The sequence below is a fragment of the Euwallacea fornicatus genome, chromosome 21 (assembly GCF_040115645.1).
Source record: "Euwallacea fornicatus isolate EFF26 chromosome 21, ASM4011564v1, whole genome shotgun sequence".
NCBI classification, from domain to species: Eukaryota; Metazoa; Arthropoda; class Insecta; order Coleoptera; family Curculionidae; genus Euwallacea; species Euwallacea fornicatus.
The window spans coordinates 2,280,327-2,298,233 of NC_089561.1; the positions used below are offsets into that span (position 1 = coordinate 2,280,327).

At 38.8% G+C, this 17,907-nt stretch overlaps 5 protein-coding genes and 1 long non-coding RNA gene across 10 annotated transcripts in view; 3 read left to right on the forward strand and 3 right to left on the reverse strand.

Moving 5' to 3' along the window:
* The first annotated feature begins 21 nt into the window (after positions 1-21).
* Positions 22-1,131, forward strand: cyp33 (cyclophilin-33). The gene has a single exon (XM_066294622.1). It carries the CDS (start codon positions 175-177, stop codon positions 1,078-1,080), a length of 906 nt encoding a protein of 301 aa, XP_066150719.1. The 5' UTR covers positions 22-174; the 3' UTR covers positions 1,081-1,131.
* Positions 1,132-1,135: 4 nt separating this feature from the next.
* LOC136345920 (methionine aminopeptidase 1) lies at positions 1,136-2,875 on the reverse strand. Its single transcript, XM_066294619.1, has 4 exons — positions 2,568-2,875; positions 2,154-2,372; positions 1,586-2,104; positions 1,136-1,536 (listed from the first exon to the last, which is right to left on the reverse strand). The coding sequence occupies exons 1-4, from the start codon at positions 2,728-2,730 to the stop codon at positions 1,304-1,306; spliced, it is 1,134 nt and encodes a 377-aa protein (XP_066150716.1). The 5' UTR covers positions 2,731-2,875; the 3' UTR covers positions 1,136-1,303.
* LOC136345925 (uncharacterized) lies at positions 2,636-3,298 on the forward strand. Its single transcript, XR_010733223.1, has 2 exons — positions 2,636-2,766; positions 3,215-3,298. It is a non-coding gene; the product is annotated as an uncharacterized lncRNA (long non-coding RNA).
* On the reverse strand, positions 2,904-4,333 carry Adi1 (acireductone dioxygenase 1). 3 transcript variants are annotated; one of them, XR_010733222.1, is made up of 4 exons: positions 3,859-4,299; positions 3,500-3,805; positions 3,204-3,445; positions 2,904-3,152 (listed from the first exon to the last, which is right to left on the reverse strand). XR_010733222.1 is itself a non-coding variant. In XM_066294624.1 (4 exons), the coding sequence occupies exons 2-4, from the start codon at positions 3,979-3,981 to the stop codon at positions 3,311-3,313; spliced, it is 564 nt and encodes a 187-aa protein (XP_066150721.1). In that variant the 5' UTR covers positions 3,982-4,103; positions 4,197-4,333; the 3' UTR covers positions 2,904-3,310. The 3 variants fall into 3 exon arrangements, 2 of the variants coding, with proteins under 2 accessions (XP_066150721.1, XP_066150720.1); XM_066294624.1 differs by having other exon boundaries at positions 2,904-3,445; positions 3,859-4,103; positions 4,197-4,333; XM_066294623.1 differs by having other exon boundaries at positions 2,904-3,445.
* A 495-nt stretch (positions 4,334-4,828) lies between these two features.
* LOC136345924 (acireductone dioxygenase-like) lies at positions 4,829-5,884 on the forward strand. The gene is made up of 3 exons (XM_066294625.1): positions 4,829-5,066; positions 5,121-5,402; positions 5,457-5,884. Exons 1-3 carry the CDS (start codon positions 4,968-4,970, stop codon positions 5,580-5,582), a joined length of 507 nt encoding a protein of 168 aa, XP_066150722.1. The 5' UTR covers positions 4,829-4,967; the 3' UTR covers positions 5,583-5,884.
* Liprin-alpha (PTPRF interacting protein alpha) overlaps positions 5,651-17,907 on the reverse strand; it is a 44,169-nt gene continuing 31,912 nt past the window's right edge. Inside the window, exons 3-21 of one of the 3 annotated variants that reach the window (XM_066294610.1) lie at positions 17,733-17,897; positions 17,606-17,680; positions 17,432-17,548; positions 17,134-17,226; positions 16,736-17,023; positions 15,947-16,084; positions 15,071-15,462; positions 14,750-15,010; positions 14,221-14,509; positions 13,429-13,518; positions 11,395-11,549; positions 11,296-11,331; positions 10,755-10,956; positions 10,545-10,699; positions 10,291-10,493; positions 9,649-9,919; positions 9,287-9,443; positions 9,121-9,237; positions 5,651-9,061 (exon numbers count right to left, since the gene is read on the reverse strand). In XM_066294610.1, the coding sequence (XP_066150707.1) occupies positions 8,981-9,061; positions 9,121-9,237; positions 9,287-9,443; positions 9,649-9,919; positions 10,291-10,493; positions 10,545-10,699; positions 10,755-10,956; positions 11,296-11,331; positions 11,395-11,549; positions 13,429-13,518; positions 14,221-14,509; positions 14,750-15,010; positions 15,071-15,462; positions 15,947-16,084; positions 16,736-17,023; positions 17,134-17,226; positions 17,432-17,548; positions 17,606-17,680; positions 17,733-17,897 (3,285 nt within the window). In that variant the 3' untranslated portion in view covers positions 5,651-8,980. The remainder of the gene's footprint in view (positions 9,062-9,120; positions 9,238-9,286; positions 9,444-9,648; positions 9,920-10,290; positions 10,494-10,544; positions 10,700-10,754; positions 10,957-11,295; positions 11,332-11,394; positions 11,550-13,428; positions 13,519-14,220; positions 14,510-14,749; positions 15,011-15,070; positions 15,463-15,946; positions 16,085-16,735; positions 17,024-17,133; positions 17,227-17,431; positions 17,549-17,605; positions 17,681-17,732; positions 17,898-17,907) is intronic. The other 2 variants (XM_066294613.1, XM_066294611.1) reach the window with 2 other exon arrangements.

A 17,907-nucleotide genomic window follows, 5' to 3' on the forward strand; every position in this document is an offset into this window, starting at 1 on the left:
GAGACCAAAGATGGCCGGCATATTGTTCTTATCCTTGTTCTGCTAAACTGTCTATTATAAGACGAAACTAGATACATTTGATGGCCATTTTTATGCTTGATTTCGAGTACTTTACAAAAACAAACTCAACCTCCTTTTGAAAATAAAATAAACTAATAAATTTGTACAGAAATAATGGGGGAAACAAACAAGAAAATCATTTACGTGGGTGGTTTAGCTGAAGAAATCGACGAAAAAATCCTAAAGGCCGCCTTTATTCCATTTGGCGACATCGTCGATATCCAAATACCCCTGGACTACGAATCAGAAAAGCACCGAGGATTTGCCTTCATCGAATTTGAATCTACTGAAGATGCAAATGCAGCTGTAGACAACATGAACGATGCAGAATTGTTCGGTCGGACTATTCGAGTCAACTTAGCCAAACCTCAGAAAATCAAAGAAAGCTCAACGAGACCAGTGTGGTCAGATGACACTTGGCTTCAAAAACATGCAGGAGAAACTATAAAGGATAAAATGGTAGAACCAGAAACATTGGCTGAAGTTTCTACGGAAGCAACTACAAGCGAAGTTGCACAGAAAGTTAGAAATCCTCAAGTTTATTTTGATATAAAGATTGGTAAAACAGAGATTGGAAGGATAACAATAATGCTACGAGCAGATGTAGTGCCCCGGACAGCAGAGAATTTCAGATGTCTCTGCACTCATGAGAAAGGATATGGATATCAGGGTAGTGTGTTCCACAGGATAATTCCTGATTTTATGTGCCAAGGAGGAGATTTTACTAATCACAATGGGACTGGGGGAAAGTCAATCTATGGGAGGAAGTTTGCAGATGAAAATTTTGAGTTGAAGCACACAGGTCCTGGGACTATGTCAATGGCAAATTCAGGCCCAAATACTAATGGATCACAATTTTTTATTTGCACTGCAAAAACAGATTGGTTAGATGGAAAACACGTGGTTTTTGGACATGTTATTAGTGGGATGGATGTTGTTAAAAGGATGGAGAGGTGTGGGAGTAAAGGGGGGAAACCTTCTGAAAAAGTAATTATTTCTGCCTGTGGCGAAGTGCAGTGAATTTGTCTAAAAATAAATCATTGCAAGGAAAGTATTTTTTCTAAAGAAAAATGCCTTTTATTTTTCGTTTTTATTTTCAAAATCAATTATTAAAGTTCAATTTGGATAAATAAAGTTGAAGTTGAATTAATTTCACAGCAATAAAGGGTGAATTAAAGAGCAAACTCACAGAATACACAACTATAAAAATGTTATTTCTGCAACTACAAAAACAGGAGTTATATTACAGTTTATCCATGAAATGGGGTTGGCCATTTTTTTCTCTTCTCCTTGTGAGAATTTCACACCCTGTTTCATTTACTAAAAGGGTTTGTTCAAATTGAGCAGACCACTGCCCATCTTTAGTAACTGCAGTCCATTTATCTGGCCACATCTCATCTTTCCATGACCCTATAGAAATCATTGGTTCTATTGTGAAGCAATGGCCAGGTTTCATAACTCCTATTGCACGGTTTTCTGCAATAAAAATAGAATATTTTTGTAAAACTGAAATTAATATACTTACTGGCATAATGAGGAACATTGGGAGCAGTATGAAACAATCTATGGATTCCATGGCCACAGTAACTCTTCACCACAGAATACCCATGTGTCTGTGCATGTTTCTGAATAACATTCCCTATTTCCCTGTATTTTTCCCCAGGGCGCACTATTTCTATGCCCTTTTGAAGACACTCATAAGTCACTTTGACTAGATCTTTAACTTTGTTGTTGATGTTTCCAACCAGAAAGGTTTCATTTAAATCTCCATGAAACCCTCTGTGATAGACTGTAATATCTACATTACATATGTCCCCATCTTCTAAAGGACGAGTATCTGGTATGCCATGACAAATTACTTCATTCACTGAAGTGCAACAAGAGGCAGGAAATTCATAGTAGTTCAATGGGGAGGGATAACACTCTCTTTCAATGCAAGCTTCATGGACTACTCTGTCAATTTCATCAGTGGTTATGCCCACATCACATACTCGAGCAGCTTCATCTAGTACTTCCCTGCCTAATTTACAGGCTACTCTCATACCTGAAAACAACATTTTTCTCAAACGAATTTCTTTATATAGGTAATTTACCTTCTATTTCTTCATCATCCAAGACTTTAATATGAGCAGACCCCTTCACTGCCTGCTCACTTAGAGGGAATCCTTGTGGATGATCTGCATAATCAGGTCTTCCAATTTCTAATGGTACAATCCTTTTTTGGGTTTGTGGGAAAGGCCTCAGTTTTCCCGTATAATTGTAATAAGGCCATGGGCAATAACTGTCATCTTTCTTCTCATTGCCTTCACCTTCTATGATGAATACAAAAAGGGTGTATTGTGTTAAGTCAAATGGGTTTGGAATGTTGCTTAAATAGAATATCTAAGAAACTGATATATCTAGAAATATAGCTCCATATGGTTCGTTTAGCAAAGAAAATACAAGTTCTTTTGGTGGAAAAGTTTATGATTCACAAGGTCCTATCATACCTACCTAACCTCACTTACTTGCAAGTGCATGAATAACTTTGTGGATTTTCCAATTGGACTTAAAACACTCCTGCGAACAGAAATACGATCCTGATATTCCCAGCTTTATACAGGTTGGGCACTGCAAATTTGCGAGCTTTCCACAGCCCGCGGTCTCACATTTTCTCTCCGGCATTTCCATTTTTCCGAATAATAAAAATTAAGAACCAAAAGAAAAGTTATCTAAAAAAAATTTCATCGACAGAGGGGGGTCTAAGCGTAGAGTTGCCAAATGGCTCACTTGTCATGCCCTGTCGGCAATATTTTGTAGAAAATTTCGTATCTAATTTATTGTTATTAGTAGTCAGAAGCCAGTTAATTGTATAAATCATTTTAATTGTTAAACTGATATAATAAATTAATATTAATTATTATTAGATAACAACTGCATCTTTAAAAATTCTCATATATTTTGTAAAGTTTCTTATGTGACAACATCGCAGATATTTCTCATCAGCCACACACTCTTAACCTCACTTTGCTGTTTACATTTTTATTTTCTGTTTTGGTACCTGCACCTCATTGCCTTCGATTCTTGCATAGATATTTAAATGCTTAAGCCGTCTGACAAATGGAAATTGTTAAAATCAAATATCATTATTTTATGGTACTTACAGAAATGGAAGAAAAAGCTCGCTTTTGGCCTTAATAACGAAAACATTTAACCTAAAAGTTCAATAACAATGGATTAAAAATATATTTATATTTATCAACAAAATGGTTTAGTGTGTTTTAATAAATCTGCCAGTGTTAAGGCTTTTTACATATTGCTTGCGAACATCCATATCATCTGCAGGGCGGTTGTGTGGTGTCCAAACAGGTTCCCCAACAAATAATCTTCTCGCAACAATGAAATTCTGCAGAACAATCCAAAATGCTAATAGTTGTAAAGTTTTAAACTTCTAACTTACATTTGTATCTAAAGTAAATCTATGATAAATCCCAGCAGGAACAATAAGCAAATCGCCTGGTACTACTTTCACACGAATCCACTGGTCTCCATTGTCCCGCACGTCGAAATAACCAGATCCTTTGATACACAGTCGAATCTCTTCATCTGTATGAAGGTGTTCTGTGAAGAAAATCGTTAATTTTTTCTCAAATTCTTCCAAGCCATCTGAGGGAGATTTCATTGTAACTTCATCTTCATATGAGTAGCCTCTTTCTTTTTTTAGCTTATCCAAGATTCCATCTGTTTCAAGGGTCTCAATATTTAACTACAAGGATTTTGGTGTTAGTTAGTTATTCATCTACTGTAGCTTAAACTAACCTGATAACATTCAACACCAGTTATCTGGAATAAGTCTTTGAGTGAGACATATTCTGGAGGTGTTTTGTGATGTTCCTCCCTTTTGTCGTAGTCGTCATTATCCATATACCAGGCTAAGACCATTTTTTTGAACACTTAGTATCCAGAAATCTCCATAAATAATTTAACAAACGTTGGGGTAAATAAGAAGTATAGCTGAGAACGAGGATGCGGTTTATCTGACGAAATATAGTTTCGCTTTTGACCTAGTTAACGATAAACGAGCAATTAACTTAAACTGAGAACAAATGTTTTAATTAAACTAAATTATCTAAAAATAGATAAACATAAACATGTACCTGACGCATAACCTAAGTTTACAACTGCTGTCAAAGATATTATTTGTTTCTGAAGGGTCATTTGCATGCGAACGCAGGGCTTTTCAAGGTCACCATTGGTTTGTTACATTGTAAAATCCTGAAAATTTCAACTTAACATGGGCAATGAGTAATCAGCAGCAAAAAAAATGCGCGACGTCTATTTTCTTGACAACACGACACAAACTCTGAACAAAATTGATTATTGTTTACACATTGCGATAACTTTTACTTTCAAAGTACTTCTATATCACACAAAAAATCGATAAAAATTCTAGAATGTACATTTCTGTATCTGTCCTTATGGCTTACATACATTCAAAATACATTTTTCTTTAATTACGTAAACATTGTTGAATCTATAGTTTAGATGCACATACTACATGACGTCACACAGTGTTGAGTGATTTAGTCGCATTCCGCTAGAGCGTTATTAAAATTCCCGCCTTTTTTTCAAATTTCGTTATTCAAATCTTGGTATGACAAACACAAAAATATATGTAAAGTCTCTTCATTTTTTATCAACATTTCGCACTGTTGAAATCGCTGAAACTACTAACCAACAAGCTCCATGGCAATTTACCTTCGATAAAATGGGAATAAACATTTTACGACATATTTATGTATTGTTTGCACATAAAATTATCCCATGATTACACGGTCCCCTGCGTGTTGCTACAATACCTGAGCACCTGATCACCTATTAAGTCACATTTGTTCTTAATAAATGGTGCTGAAACCAACCCAACGAAAATGGTGAGGGTCTGGCTGCTTTCTGAGGAAAAAAATTTAACTCTCAAATATGTGCCTTTGGAGGAGCTGTATAAAACCAGTGGGGTGGAATATTACCAGGTAAGTCCGTTTTTGTTTAAACCCATTTATATGAGCCATCGAAAAACCTCTAAGATCGATACCAACAACTTCGCGGAAGATCCATTATTAAAAAACCTCATGGAGCAAAAGGACAATCACCACGTAAGAAAAGTCGAGAAATTGTATGACCAGGACCTTCTGGAACACATCACTGAACATTTCCATGAACACGATGAATTTCGACTTGTTTTAGCTGGTTGTGGATATTTTGACGTGCGAGATAAATACGATGAATGGCTCAGAATCGAATTACTGCCCGGAGACCTGATAGTGATCCCAGGGGGGTGCTATCACAGATTCATAGTTGAAACTAAAGTAGTAGCTTTAAGATACTAACGATCAATGATTTGAGTGTTAAATACTTAATAGGAAACCTACAAGGGGGTGCAATTTCTGAAAGACTACGGCTATAAGGCGTACAAGCGACCCAACGACGAGCTGGACTGCAGGAAGGACTACATGAGGCGGCTTTACAATGGAGCTTACGACGATTAGGATAAAATTAATTAATTTTACTGTTATGAATAGAAGATTATAAGCAGTAGAGATGAAAAACAAGTAGCTGCTTTGGTTGTTCGTTATATTATGTAATATATACATAAAATAACACTATAATTAATCATATAGAGTTGATGACAATCATTTCCAATCACGCTAAAACTATTCTCCGAGATTTAATATTATGTATATTCAACAACAATATCATTAAGCAATATGATGTATGTATATTCAATTAACAAAACAGATACGAGTAACAATATAACTAAAAAATATAATACACAGTATAAAATATTAAACCGATACTTTTATCATTACCTGTATAGTATATACAGAAAACTTCGCTACTTACTTGTATAATGACTGATGGCTCTTAGTTCTATATGGATCAACGGAAATAACTGTCTCAGCGTATACACAATACAGTAATGAAACGTCAGCTTGAAATATGTTATATTATTATTGGGGTTGCCGGGTTAATGAATACTTTACTGAGGTGGATAAGATATCTATTAACCAGAGCTTAGATTTGTACTAGCTATAAGGTCGATTCGTAAAGAACTGTCGGTGCAGGTACTATAAGCCGCCAGAACAAACAAGTACTTGCTTTCACTAAATAAATAAAGGTTCCGTTAGTACGTGTTTCAACAGCTACTCGCGTACCAAGTCCATCTGTAAGGTTGTTGTTTTATCGGCGAAGTACTTTCCGACCAGGCACACCCCGCTACAGCAGTACAGACTATAAAAAGTTGCTTGAGAATTTCGGATGGTCCCCCGCACAGTCCTGACTTGGCACCAATTGACTTTCACTCGTTTGCTAGGATAAGGTGTAGTTGGGAAGGCGGCGGTCCAACACAAAGGCAAAATTGAAATAGTATTTAAGTTCATTCAGACTCGACGCCCCACTCACTTTACAAGAGAACAGATGGGGTTAACGAAGTAATTTTTTTCACTACATTAAATAATAAAAGCACGTAAGCTAAAAACATGCTGAAAACATTAAAATATGGAAGGCGACGGTATGTTTTTTTTCAAAAACATTCCTCGTTTTCAAAAATGCGAATCTCGATACATTCTAAGCAAGTTTTGTATAAAACGTTTTTATTTACTTGTTAATATCTATTTACTATTAGGTACCTAATATGTTAATATTTGTTTCTGCTGTAACTTTTAAATGATTAGACATTTTGGAAAAAAACTTTTTATATAAAACTCGTTTAGAATATAACGATATTCACATTTTTGCAACAAAAGGCGTCTTTCTGAAAGAAACAGCGTCTGCGTCGCGACATCGAGCGTCGGTTTAAATATTTTATTGTTTTTAGAATTTATTTTAGGCTGCGTCCTTTTTTTTTTAATATAAAAAAAAAAAAATTCTGAACCCATCGTTATCGTATAAAATGGGTGGGGCGTTCAATTTGGATGGTCCTGTACAGGCGGCAACTTGGTATGAAAAGGAAATAGAAAAACTTGTTCTCTGTCCCGACAAATGTCTTACTGTCTATGATGACTATGTAGAAAAGTAGTTTGGACACGTAATCAATTTTTACGTATAGTAAAACATGTTTGCTGAAATTAAAATTATCTCGTTATTTAATGAAAGCAAAGTAAGTGCCTGATAAACAACGGAAGTCGTTTATGACTCGACCTTATAATTACGGCAAAATGATACTGAACTTTCGAGGTAGTTTGGGAGAACTTGCAATGACTTGAAGAATCACACGTTTTCCCAAGAGAAGCCAACTGAAGAGACGACAGCACCATTATGTTCCTTCTGAACGCTTCAGCCCAAAAGCGTCCGGAATCGTTTATTTTCCAAATGGATGTAGTACTGCAGGCACGCATGGATTAATACTGACTGCTGCCACACTCATTACATTAGATTAGTATTGTATTTACAATAATGTTATTATATCATGACATCTAATCAATATCACACTCTATTAAAACTGAACACGCTATTAAAGATATTCGACAGAGCTAGTTTGAACGTTAGGCAAGACTGTAGGAGTACATTAGAAATAAATGAGATAAAAAAAAACACAATTCACACACAAAACTCCCCCCTCTTTGGACGAAATTGATGTGATGTTTGCTTTAAGGTAACTCTCCATGGAGCGGTAAAAAATACCATTAAATTAGAATATTATTTTGGTTTACACACGAGTGCCCCCTAACAATAAATATGGTGTAATGGAACCATTAAATGCGTATGATAATCGAACTAAAATAATACTAAAGAATGATGAGGACTCGCCACCGATTCCGCGGATTCGACTAATCAGTGGGATAGATAATACGGTTGTGTGGTCGGAAAATGTCGTTGTTAAAATGGGAATTTCGCCAGATATATCAAATTTTGCAAAAGTCGTACTTTAGGAAATCAACGACTTCATCTTCCGGATCATTAGATGTGAAGGAAGTGCGGCAGCAATAGAGGAGGATTTAGCTATGCTAATGCAAACGCACGTAACATAATTTGAGAATTGAGCTTTGGAGGCAACGCTCTTGGAATCCGTCGGTGGTCAATTGAAATTCAGACCTCGTTGACCACACACGGCAAGAGATAGTAGAAGGTACCACTGATCTAGTAGCGTATGGCGGGGAAAGGTAAAATTGAAAAATAAAGACCCTGCGAATACTGTTGCCTCATCGCTCCATCCGCAGTTGGGTTTCGACTTGCGTTGATGTGATATTTCACTTTCGCCCTTCCTAGATGAGCAGGCTCAAGCGTTAAAGGATAAGATTTGAGGTAACTTCGGAGTGTACGTCGTTCGGTCGTCTTTGGAAACCTCCAAGCTCAAACTGTCGTCTGAAATACGAATTAACCACTTATCTAGAGGTGCGTCAAATGCTTTGTGGAAATCAGTGGACAATGCATGTTTCAAGCTTGTCCATGTGGTTTTAGGAAGTCTACGAGCAAACGACATTTTCCGATGCCCTAAAGCGCTTATACATATCTATAATACTATAGTCTCCACATTACAAGTATTTGTTCTCGGTTTTAAAGCTCATAGTCACGTTTAATATACTGCGTTCTTAACTACCTAAAGTCGCTTATGCAGCGTGTCCCTTAATTTTGTCCCTCGACAGGGACGTCCGAAAATAAAACACTCAGTGATGCAGTTTGAAGTGGTGATCTCATGCAAGAAATATTTCGTTTTTGTGGCAATTATTGGGACACCCTGCGATAAAACTCTTCCCCCTTTTCAAGCACAATAATCGCCTGGTCAGAAGGCATCGTCTCAGCTTCTATAACAACAATCGGGCAATTTTCAGCGCTCGATAACTATGAGAGAGGTAGCACTGCCCTGCGGCGGAACACTACATGGTCGAGGGATGTTTTTCATTCAAAAATAGGATTTCTAATTCGGCACGCCTACCGTCCACCCATATCAAGAGCGGATGTCGTCCGGCCGCCTGTCAGTTGCCGATCTTAATAAATTATTATATTCTACCTCTAATGTTTGCCTAGCCTGGAATTCAGTTTCCATATAAGTACCTGGAAAACACTAAAAGGCGTTAAGGTACTCACTTGAGTGTTTTGGGTGGGGATTTGCAATGCCAAGGCCATGCTATTGGCATCGAAACTCTCATCCAACGCCACTAAAGCACCATGCACCCCTGATTCTAATAAATTATTACCGTATTCCTGAAACCAACAAATTACTTCTGCGATTCATAATTGACTCAAAACGGACCTTTAGCCCTAACTGGGTCACCCATTTAATTAACCGCTCATTACTCCACACCAATACGTCACTGTTGCTGTTTTCACAGTTTTTCCTCCTCTCCTCCAATACGTTTCGATCATAGTTTAATCGTTTCAAACATGATATGCCAAACTGCAGACTCGTCCTAAATAAAACTCTCATATTTTAACACCACTGATCCCTATTTGCATCATTTCTCCTTAAACTGAAGTTAACATCAAATTTACAACCTCCCATCGCGTTTAGGCGACAGCAATATATTTTATTCGGAACTTTTTAGAATTCACTTAAACGTCGTTTTAGGGAGAACTGATGCAAATGATTCTCAAAAGATCAATCTCTGATCGAACCTATGAAAACTATCGACCATCTTAAGCTGGCCCCGTAAATCCTTCTTGGTAAGGTGGTCTAACATCCGCGCATCCACCAAACACTCCATGAAGGTGGTTCTGTATTGGGGCAGTCCCAAAGAGGGCAACCAGGCATTCCCCACCCACTCGTGATTCATATCCCCAAACGCTAAAGTTGTTCTAGAAGTTTGTGGTGCGCTTGGTGACGTCAAAGACACCATTTCCTGAATTGCTAAGCGTAACTTAAGCCTATGTAGTGGATTACTTATGCCTGAAAGAGAGACTTTTATGTGAATATGATCGTGGTTTTTCAATGAGAATTTATGAGATGTCATTTTCTTGTGCTACTTTTTCTTTTCCCTGAAAATTGCATCGAACTAAAAACTGAACAGACATGAAGGCGTAATTTGAAAGACCCCGACAAAACTGAAGGTGCTCCAAGCTTCGCAGATGCAATATATAACTCATGAAATTCTATCATTAAGAACAAATCGTGGCATGAACATATATTTACAATTTTTGACAAATTTGCACTCATCCAACGTGAAGTAAAACGTGTGCATTGCGTGCGCCTCTGTACTGGGACAAATTTCTCAAAAATTATCGGTAATTTTGATTGGGTTATCCCCGAAAGACTCTAACCTATTTCTCTTTGGATTTCAGTATCACTCAGTGCGCTCATGATGGCACCAGACTTGACGTTGGCCCTACAGGCGGCCACGTACCAGGCAGGCATTCCCACCCACAATTCCAGCCAAGCCACGATGGTAGGACCGTTCCACAGGGCGAAGGGTGTCCCGGCCTTCATGGCTTCGGCTAACAACTCATGCCGGTAATCTCGTTCCCTGTTAAATATCATATTTTTATATTGTCATTTTGAGCTTCTCAAAACGCACTTCTTTTTCTGCCGCCTATCGAATTCCACAGCTTTTTGTCCCACTTTCCCAGAGATGCTCATCGAATCGCTGCTAAGATCACCATCCGGAAGCGCGATACTGCTCTGGCTGAGACTCAAGTTGCTTTCAGTGCCCGGAATGTCTTTCCCTTTGACCTTTGAAACATGAAATTCAAATAGATAATCTCCAGATTATACACACGCAACTCACTTTTTCCTTCTTGCTAAAGAACCGCCCTAAACTGCTCTTAATGCCTTTTTTCTTTTGGGCTGCCGCCGCCGCCGCTGCAGCCGCCGCAGCTGCGTCCCTGTTGAATCCAGAGGCGGCGCTGTACGCGTTTTTATGCAGGCTCTCCTGACTGCTATGACGAGAGGACAGAGGTGATGGGGGCGTGTGAGTGTTCTGGCCTGGCCTAAACACATATTCTACGCTACTGTCTAAACTAAACAGCTAGAGGACGTGCACTTAAGCGACAGGACACTTCAACGAAGGCATATGTAGCGTTTTTATTGGAATTAAAGTCGATACGAATTAGTGAAATAACTATAAGGGGGTTTCCAAACGACATTCGCAACTGAATTAAAAATTTCAGTAACGACTTTCTTCGTGACTACTTCATTGAAGTGTAGGGGGACAAACATGCTTTACCGCTCTGTCTGTGGAATGGTGCCTTGAAACGAAAATGTATGAATTCCCACGCACAGAACGATAATAAAACATCGCCAATCGCACAAATAATAGCGATATTAACCTGTAATTCATTCCTGGCGACAAAGCTCGACCGTGTCTTTGCGTTAAAAAAAAAAAAATTATTTTCAACTGTAATGACGAAAAGACAATATCAGTTTACCGTCTTAGCTCTTCTTGGCTGTGAGCAATAGTTTGAGCCATCCGCTCTAAGCGAAGAGATCGGGCTGTCAAAGGAGAGGCTCCTCCGCCACTGCTGTTGTCCCCCAAATGCATCTCATCCCTGCCCATTTCCGAAGAAAGAGCAGCTAGCTGCAGCTGGACCAAAAGTTAATATAATTTACTTTGAGATTTTCAATACTTAGAGCCCAATAATCGCCACTTTCAGTCAAAAATAGTATACTGAACTGACGAGTCTGAGCTCACGGAAGCTGGCCCAAAGTCTATGTAGAATCTGGACCTCATTGTCTAAAATCTATGGTGTTTTTCTGGTATAAAGCGTTCATAAGCGAGTGGGGTACCTCCAACCTTTATTCACAATACGCCAGCAGGAAACTGAATTTGTAGTCATCCATGGTGTCATGCGCAACAGAGATATATAAGTAAAAAGGGGGAAAATTAAAGGTATCCATAGTACAGCCAATGGTTATATGTGTTATACAAGGTGTTTATTAAACATACGGCAAAAATTCAACGGGTTATTCTCTGGACTATTCTAATAATATGTTTTCCCTTGATTTTTAAAAAGCTTTCTTGTTCCGAAGACACAGGACGAAAAACTTTTCCAACTATACCAACATTTTATTACCAAATAGTACATTTAGAGCTTCTTAATCAACAAGAACTATTGGAAACTCCAGCTAAGATGAAACAATATGATCTTCTTCTCATTGAGTGACATTCACCGATTCTAGAAACCAAGGTGCTATAAAGTAATGACTTTAGATAGCTCCATAAGAAATAATCCGAAAGGTTTAAATCTGGTGATAGAGCAGGCGATAACTAGTGTCCAACTCGAATAATCCAGCGAATTCCGTATGTTACTGTTAAAAACTCAAGAGCAGCCACAATGAAATGCGCTGGTACACTGTTGTGCATAAAACACATTGTATTTCTTGTAGTCAAGGGTACATGTTCTAGAAACTGAGGTAATATTTATCCAAAAAAAGTTGTAATATACCTTACAAGTCTTTCTAATGGAAATACTGGTCTAATGGGCCAGGTACCTACAATTCCAATCCAAGCGTTCAACGAGAATTGATGTGGAAAACGATCTTCAAGTACAGGATGTGGATTCTCTTCAGCCACACATGATTATTGTTAAAATTGTTTATTGCACTTCTTCAGAATTTCCTTATCGGCAAAAAATTAGCGTTAGCAGTTAAAGGATCTGAATCAATGTGTGTGAAAACCGGCGATAAATGAAATATCTGGAGGAAAATCCGCAAAAAGAAGCTGCACGCATTGTATGTGGTATCGGTGCAACTAACAGTGCTTAACAATATTCCAAACAGTCCCATGCCATTCATAATTTCAAAAATATCAAAAATTGCCATTATCAAAAATGTTTCCCTTCCTTTATATTCGGTACAATGGAACTTTTAAAAATCATCAAAGGGCAAAATATTTTTAGAATAGTCCTGGGAATCATCCTTCAAATTATTGTCATAAGTTTAATATAGACCCTGTATGCCGGTGTGGTGTTCAGTGTAATGTGAATTAAAGCCAACAGAGGGGGACTGGAAAAAAGCCTTTAGTGGTTACTTCTGAGTTGGATTCAGTGAGTCCACAGCTTTTCAGATGGTTTCATGAGAGCTTATTGCATGAGCATACTCAAAAATGTACATGTGAAAAGCGTGAATGGCAATTTAGGGTGACGCAGGGTCAGAAAAGCGGAGCCCCGTTACCGGATTGTCAAAAAGACTTGCAAAACATTGATTGAAATCCTGATTTTAGGGGGATAAGTTTTTCGAATTAATTCATAAAAATTTAGAGACGTGTCAGAAAGTGGCGTGGGCAAGTGAATTCTTTAAGCACTTTTTGGGAATATTCCAACTGCCCCTGAGAAAACCCCGCGCTAATGGCTTTCATTCGAAACCATCTGAAAGCGGGAATATCCGAAGCAACAATTTCAGGAAAATAAATATACTGTAAAATTCAGCCAAGACGATCGCAATACGTGGGTTCTGTCACAAACCTGGCTGGATGGTAACGATTCTGACAAAGCGCCTGGGCTCAAGGTCGAGTGATATTGTTGCAAATGGGCTGGAGACATACTTGCCGGGGCCTACAACATCACACCGATCACATCGGCAATACAAAATCACTAATCATTTTCAAAACAAACATATTTTAATTCAAACGCGTTTCCATTTTGTATTGCCTTCAAGACCATACTCCCTCTGTTTCAGCTTGAAACGAATCACAATAGTCACTTTCGGAGTTAAAAAAATCACCCAACTTACTCTATATTTGCTTCTCCAGGTGATATTAAAAAGTCGTAACGTTAAAAACAAAAATCTTAAAAATGACAGATGCTGACCATCTGACAAGCGTATGACGCGCTGCGATTGGTTGGACGTCATTATTGTATGTTTGCCATGCCATCAATATATATGCGATTTATACGGACATTCGTTTTTGATATTAAATCGTTTCAATCACGGATGAGAGTGCAAATATAGAGCAAGTGGAGTAACTTGAGTAACTTAATTCCCCAAGTGACAATGCGTATAACGCTTCACATAGTTAAATCTGGTATCAACTCCGATCCAAGGATCCTACGAATCAAAACAGAACACAGATGAAAATTAAAAATGTCTGTTAATCATGACTCACATTAAAATAGAAGCAAAATTTGAAATTACTTTGCTTTTTCTTACTTGTGACACATATATTAATGAGCACAAATGAATATACTTGTTCGTTAAACAACTTTTTCAAAAATTGAGCAGACTGAGGGAGTAGGAGTAGGAGAAACCCAGCTCACCGTGTGATACTTATGTAAATAGTCCCTCTGGGGACTGTGATGCGACTTGGGGGTAGATCTACCGCTTACAGGGGGTGATTGTCGCTCCAAACTGCGACCACGTGCCAACAGATTCATATGCTCCATGCTGCCCACACGGGACTCTAGTTCCTCGGCTCGGGCCTCCGTATTCTGCTTCTCCTCTTGGATGAGGCGGATCTCATTGTTGATGGCATCCAACTGCTCCTGGAGCATCATCGCCAATGTTTGAGCGTCAGTATGGCCGGAGGGAGAAAGCATGTCGGCGGTACTGATGAAAAAAAAAAACTTATTAAGTTATCCCTATTTGCAGACCGTTCTAGAAGGATGCGAAAAGAAATTTTCTTAAACATATTCGAGAATTTTAAAGCTAAAACAGGTAATAATAACGAGAAATCGAATTACTTTTCTTAACAATACGGTGACCCAAAAATGATTCATTTCAATTCATTCATGTGGAAGCGTGTAATTAGTTGAAACGACAAAGGATTAGAACCCCAGAAAAACATACCTGAACAAGCTGTCATTGTCGTCGCCCTCGGCATCGCTGGACACGTCAAAAGCTTGCTGGACGTTGGCCAGCACGTGCGCTTGCTGCATCTTTTCCCACTCGTGTTCGGTCATGGAGCGGGAACCGAAGCCCATTTTCGGTTCTTCGTCGATGGGGGTGCGACTCTTGTTGGGCCGTCGCGGCAGGGAATGCGTGTCGAAACTGGAATGGCTTGCACTGCGGGAGAAATTCGAGGGATCTACCGCATTCGGTGAAAGAGATCTAAACAAAAAGAAATTCATAAAATTTAACAGAAAGAATAACAGAAAACAATACATGTACCTAGTGAGGGCGTCCGTTTGCTGGATATTATATGCTATTTCTTGCTGCAGCATTTGCCGCTTTACATTGTCGATTTCCAGTCGCGATTTGGCTAGCTCTTTCATGATTTCAGACTTCTGTTGATCTACGTCTTCCATTAGTTTCCTGGTCTTGTCCAACTCCTGGGTGAGATTATTCTTTTCTTGAAGCGCATGCATTCTCTCCTTCAGATGATCCTGTAGCCGGTCGTTAGACTCGGAGAGCAATTTGTCGACGGTGGCAGACAAACGAGAATTGTGATCCTCGTTCATTTTCAGTCTTTGATTCAGTCTCACCAACTCGGCGTTTTTCTCGTCGAGATTCGCCTCCAGCCGTTGGATACGGTCCTCCGCCGATCCGTGACGTTCTTGAGCCTGATCAACAAAAGAATATAATCCTACCACATATTTATAACGATAAAGCCAATACCATTCTATAACAATCTAAAGGACTTCAAATTTAATGTTAATAGTGAGACTGTTAATTAATTTGAGAGGGGATGCAAGCATAGGTGCACTGACATTAAAGGATGTCTAGCTCAAGGCTCACTTTCCAACTAACATATATTCTATTGTATTTAGAGCTGTGTAATGTTGGCTTTGGCTGAACCAACTGCAAAGATACTCTGTACATTTGCCCTGTACATCACACCGCTCAAATCTAAAACACCCATTTCCTATAATTTTATACACTAGCACATACAATATAAACAGCTGAAGGTAAACACAGGTAAAACTGGCAAACTCCCCGCGAACCTTCGACTATTTTCATAGGGAAATCTGTGCTCTAAGGGACAAACAACCACGAAAGAATAGAGAAATAGAGAGATAGATAATAAGTGAGCTGAGAGCCTCGTACCTGAGGTCTCACCTGCGTAAGCGCCTCCATGCGCTGTTTGAGCTGCTCCTCCATCTCCGGAAGCTTCGAGTATTGGGCCAATTTCTGCTCAGCTAATTCCAGCTTCTCTTGGATGGCCGCAATTTTCTCCTCGTGCAACTGAAACATGAACATCAAGTCCGATATTAGTCCGATTACGTGCTGCATTGCGGTGCGCACTTGATGCATTAACTTAAATGTCTTATTAGTCACTGCATTAGATCTGATACATTAATTTTTTGTTTACTTGTTTATTTTCTGTTATTGATAAGTGTGAATGAAGAATGTAAATTTATGGGCTTATTGGCAGTTTTTCGAGTGAACGACTGCTTGAATTTTAACGGTTCACTTGGATTTGCTGGCATACTTGGGTGATAATGGAACGGGAATGGTTTTTTTGGCGTAAGATAGGTGTATAATCGAATTTTAATTGCTTAGATAAACTAAATGGCACTTATACGGTAAGTGTAAATGTTAGTGCAGCTATGATAAACCTACTTTATCTTATAGTAGTCTCCGGGAAGGAAAACTTGATTTCTGAGGATTCTCGAGAGTTTGGTGAATGAACCTTTTTTAAAAAAAAATTGTATAAATAAAGAATAGTGGAGCTTAAATTTGATAGATGGCACCACGTATATTTGCAACCCACGATATTGTGTATCATCTTACCCTGCGAATAATAGTTTTTTTTTTCCAATACATCAGTTTAAACTAAGCTTGGATATATAATCGATTTCCCCTATGCCCAACTTACTTTCGCCAAAAAAATACCTTAATTTGCGCCTCCTTGTGCTGTAATTCCTGCTCCAATTTCTCGTTCAAATCATGCAGAGAAGTGCTCTCACGCTGCGCATTCAAGTAGCGTTTCTCCAGTGTAGCGATACGCTCCTCCTGGTCCTCCTTCTGAGCTACGTTTTCCCGCAAATCACGCTGCAGTTTCACGTTCATGTCCTGTGCCTTAAGCAGCTCTTTCTGTGCTTTCGAGAGATTCTCCTCAAGCTCCCCCATGCGGTTCTGCATTTCAGCCACTCGACGTTGCCACGTACCAATCTCACTGGTCTAAAAAGCATACAAATTTTCACAAGAAACTTCTGAATAAATGAAATTATATTGGAAAAACATAGTGCGAGAGAAAGAATAGAGAACTTTCCAAGCATTTGAATACCCACTTGTTGTTCTAAAGCCTGTTGCAAATCAGCGATCCGGGCGCTTTCCGCAGATTCCCCTTCGACTCCGCCATTGGTCAGTCGTGGTTTGACCGCCTGCGTGCCACAATAACATGCTGTACATTTATACCACACAGGCAACATTAGGAAATAAATTAAGTGCTTGCAGAGAGGAATAGTACCATCAAAATTTTCCAAAATCATTGGAGTGTAAAGTTAAGTTTTTGAGAAGGAACACACATGCCCGACTTTACAAGATTTAAGATAATAAAGTGGAACCACACAATAATCATCCTCATACCTTCTGATGACTGTTAGTACTAACTTGGTCTGCCACATCCACCTGTCCATTCTCCTTCGGTTTATCTTCAATTGCAGGTGTGCTCGAGGGAGGTAAACCTTGCTTCACGTTTTGCAACTAAAAAGGAATAAGTAGGAACTTTGGAGTATTTGTTAACATTAAACTAATAATCACTTCTTCTTTGGTTGTGGCCAATTCCTCTTCTAATGACGAATTTCGTTCCAATGCGACCCTCAGTCGTTCTCTCACCTAAAGAAAAAAAGTTACATAAACATAGATCGTTACTATGGGAATTTTCTACTTTTTCATCCAACGCCTTGTGATGTTCGAACAAACTCTTCAAAGCTTTGAGGACTTCCACCTCGCTGGACACTCCAGACTGCGCGGCTGCCTGCCGTTTTACCACTGTCATGCGGAGCGATCTTTCGTGCCTCGAAACCAGACATTCCAAGTGTTCTAGTAACAGCTAGAAGTTG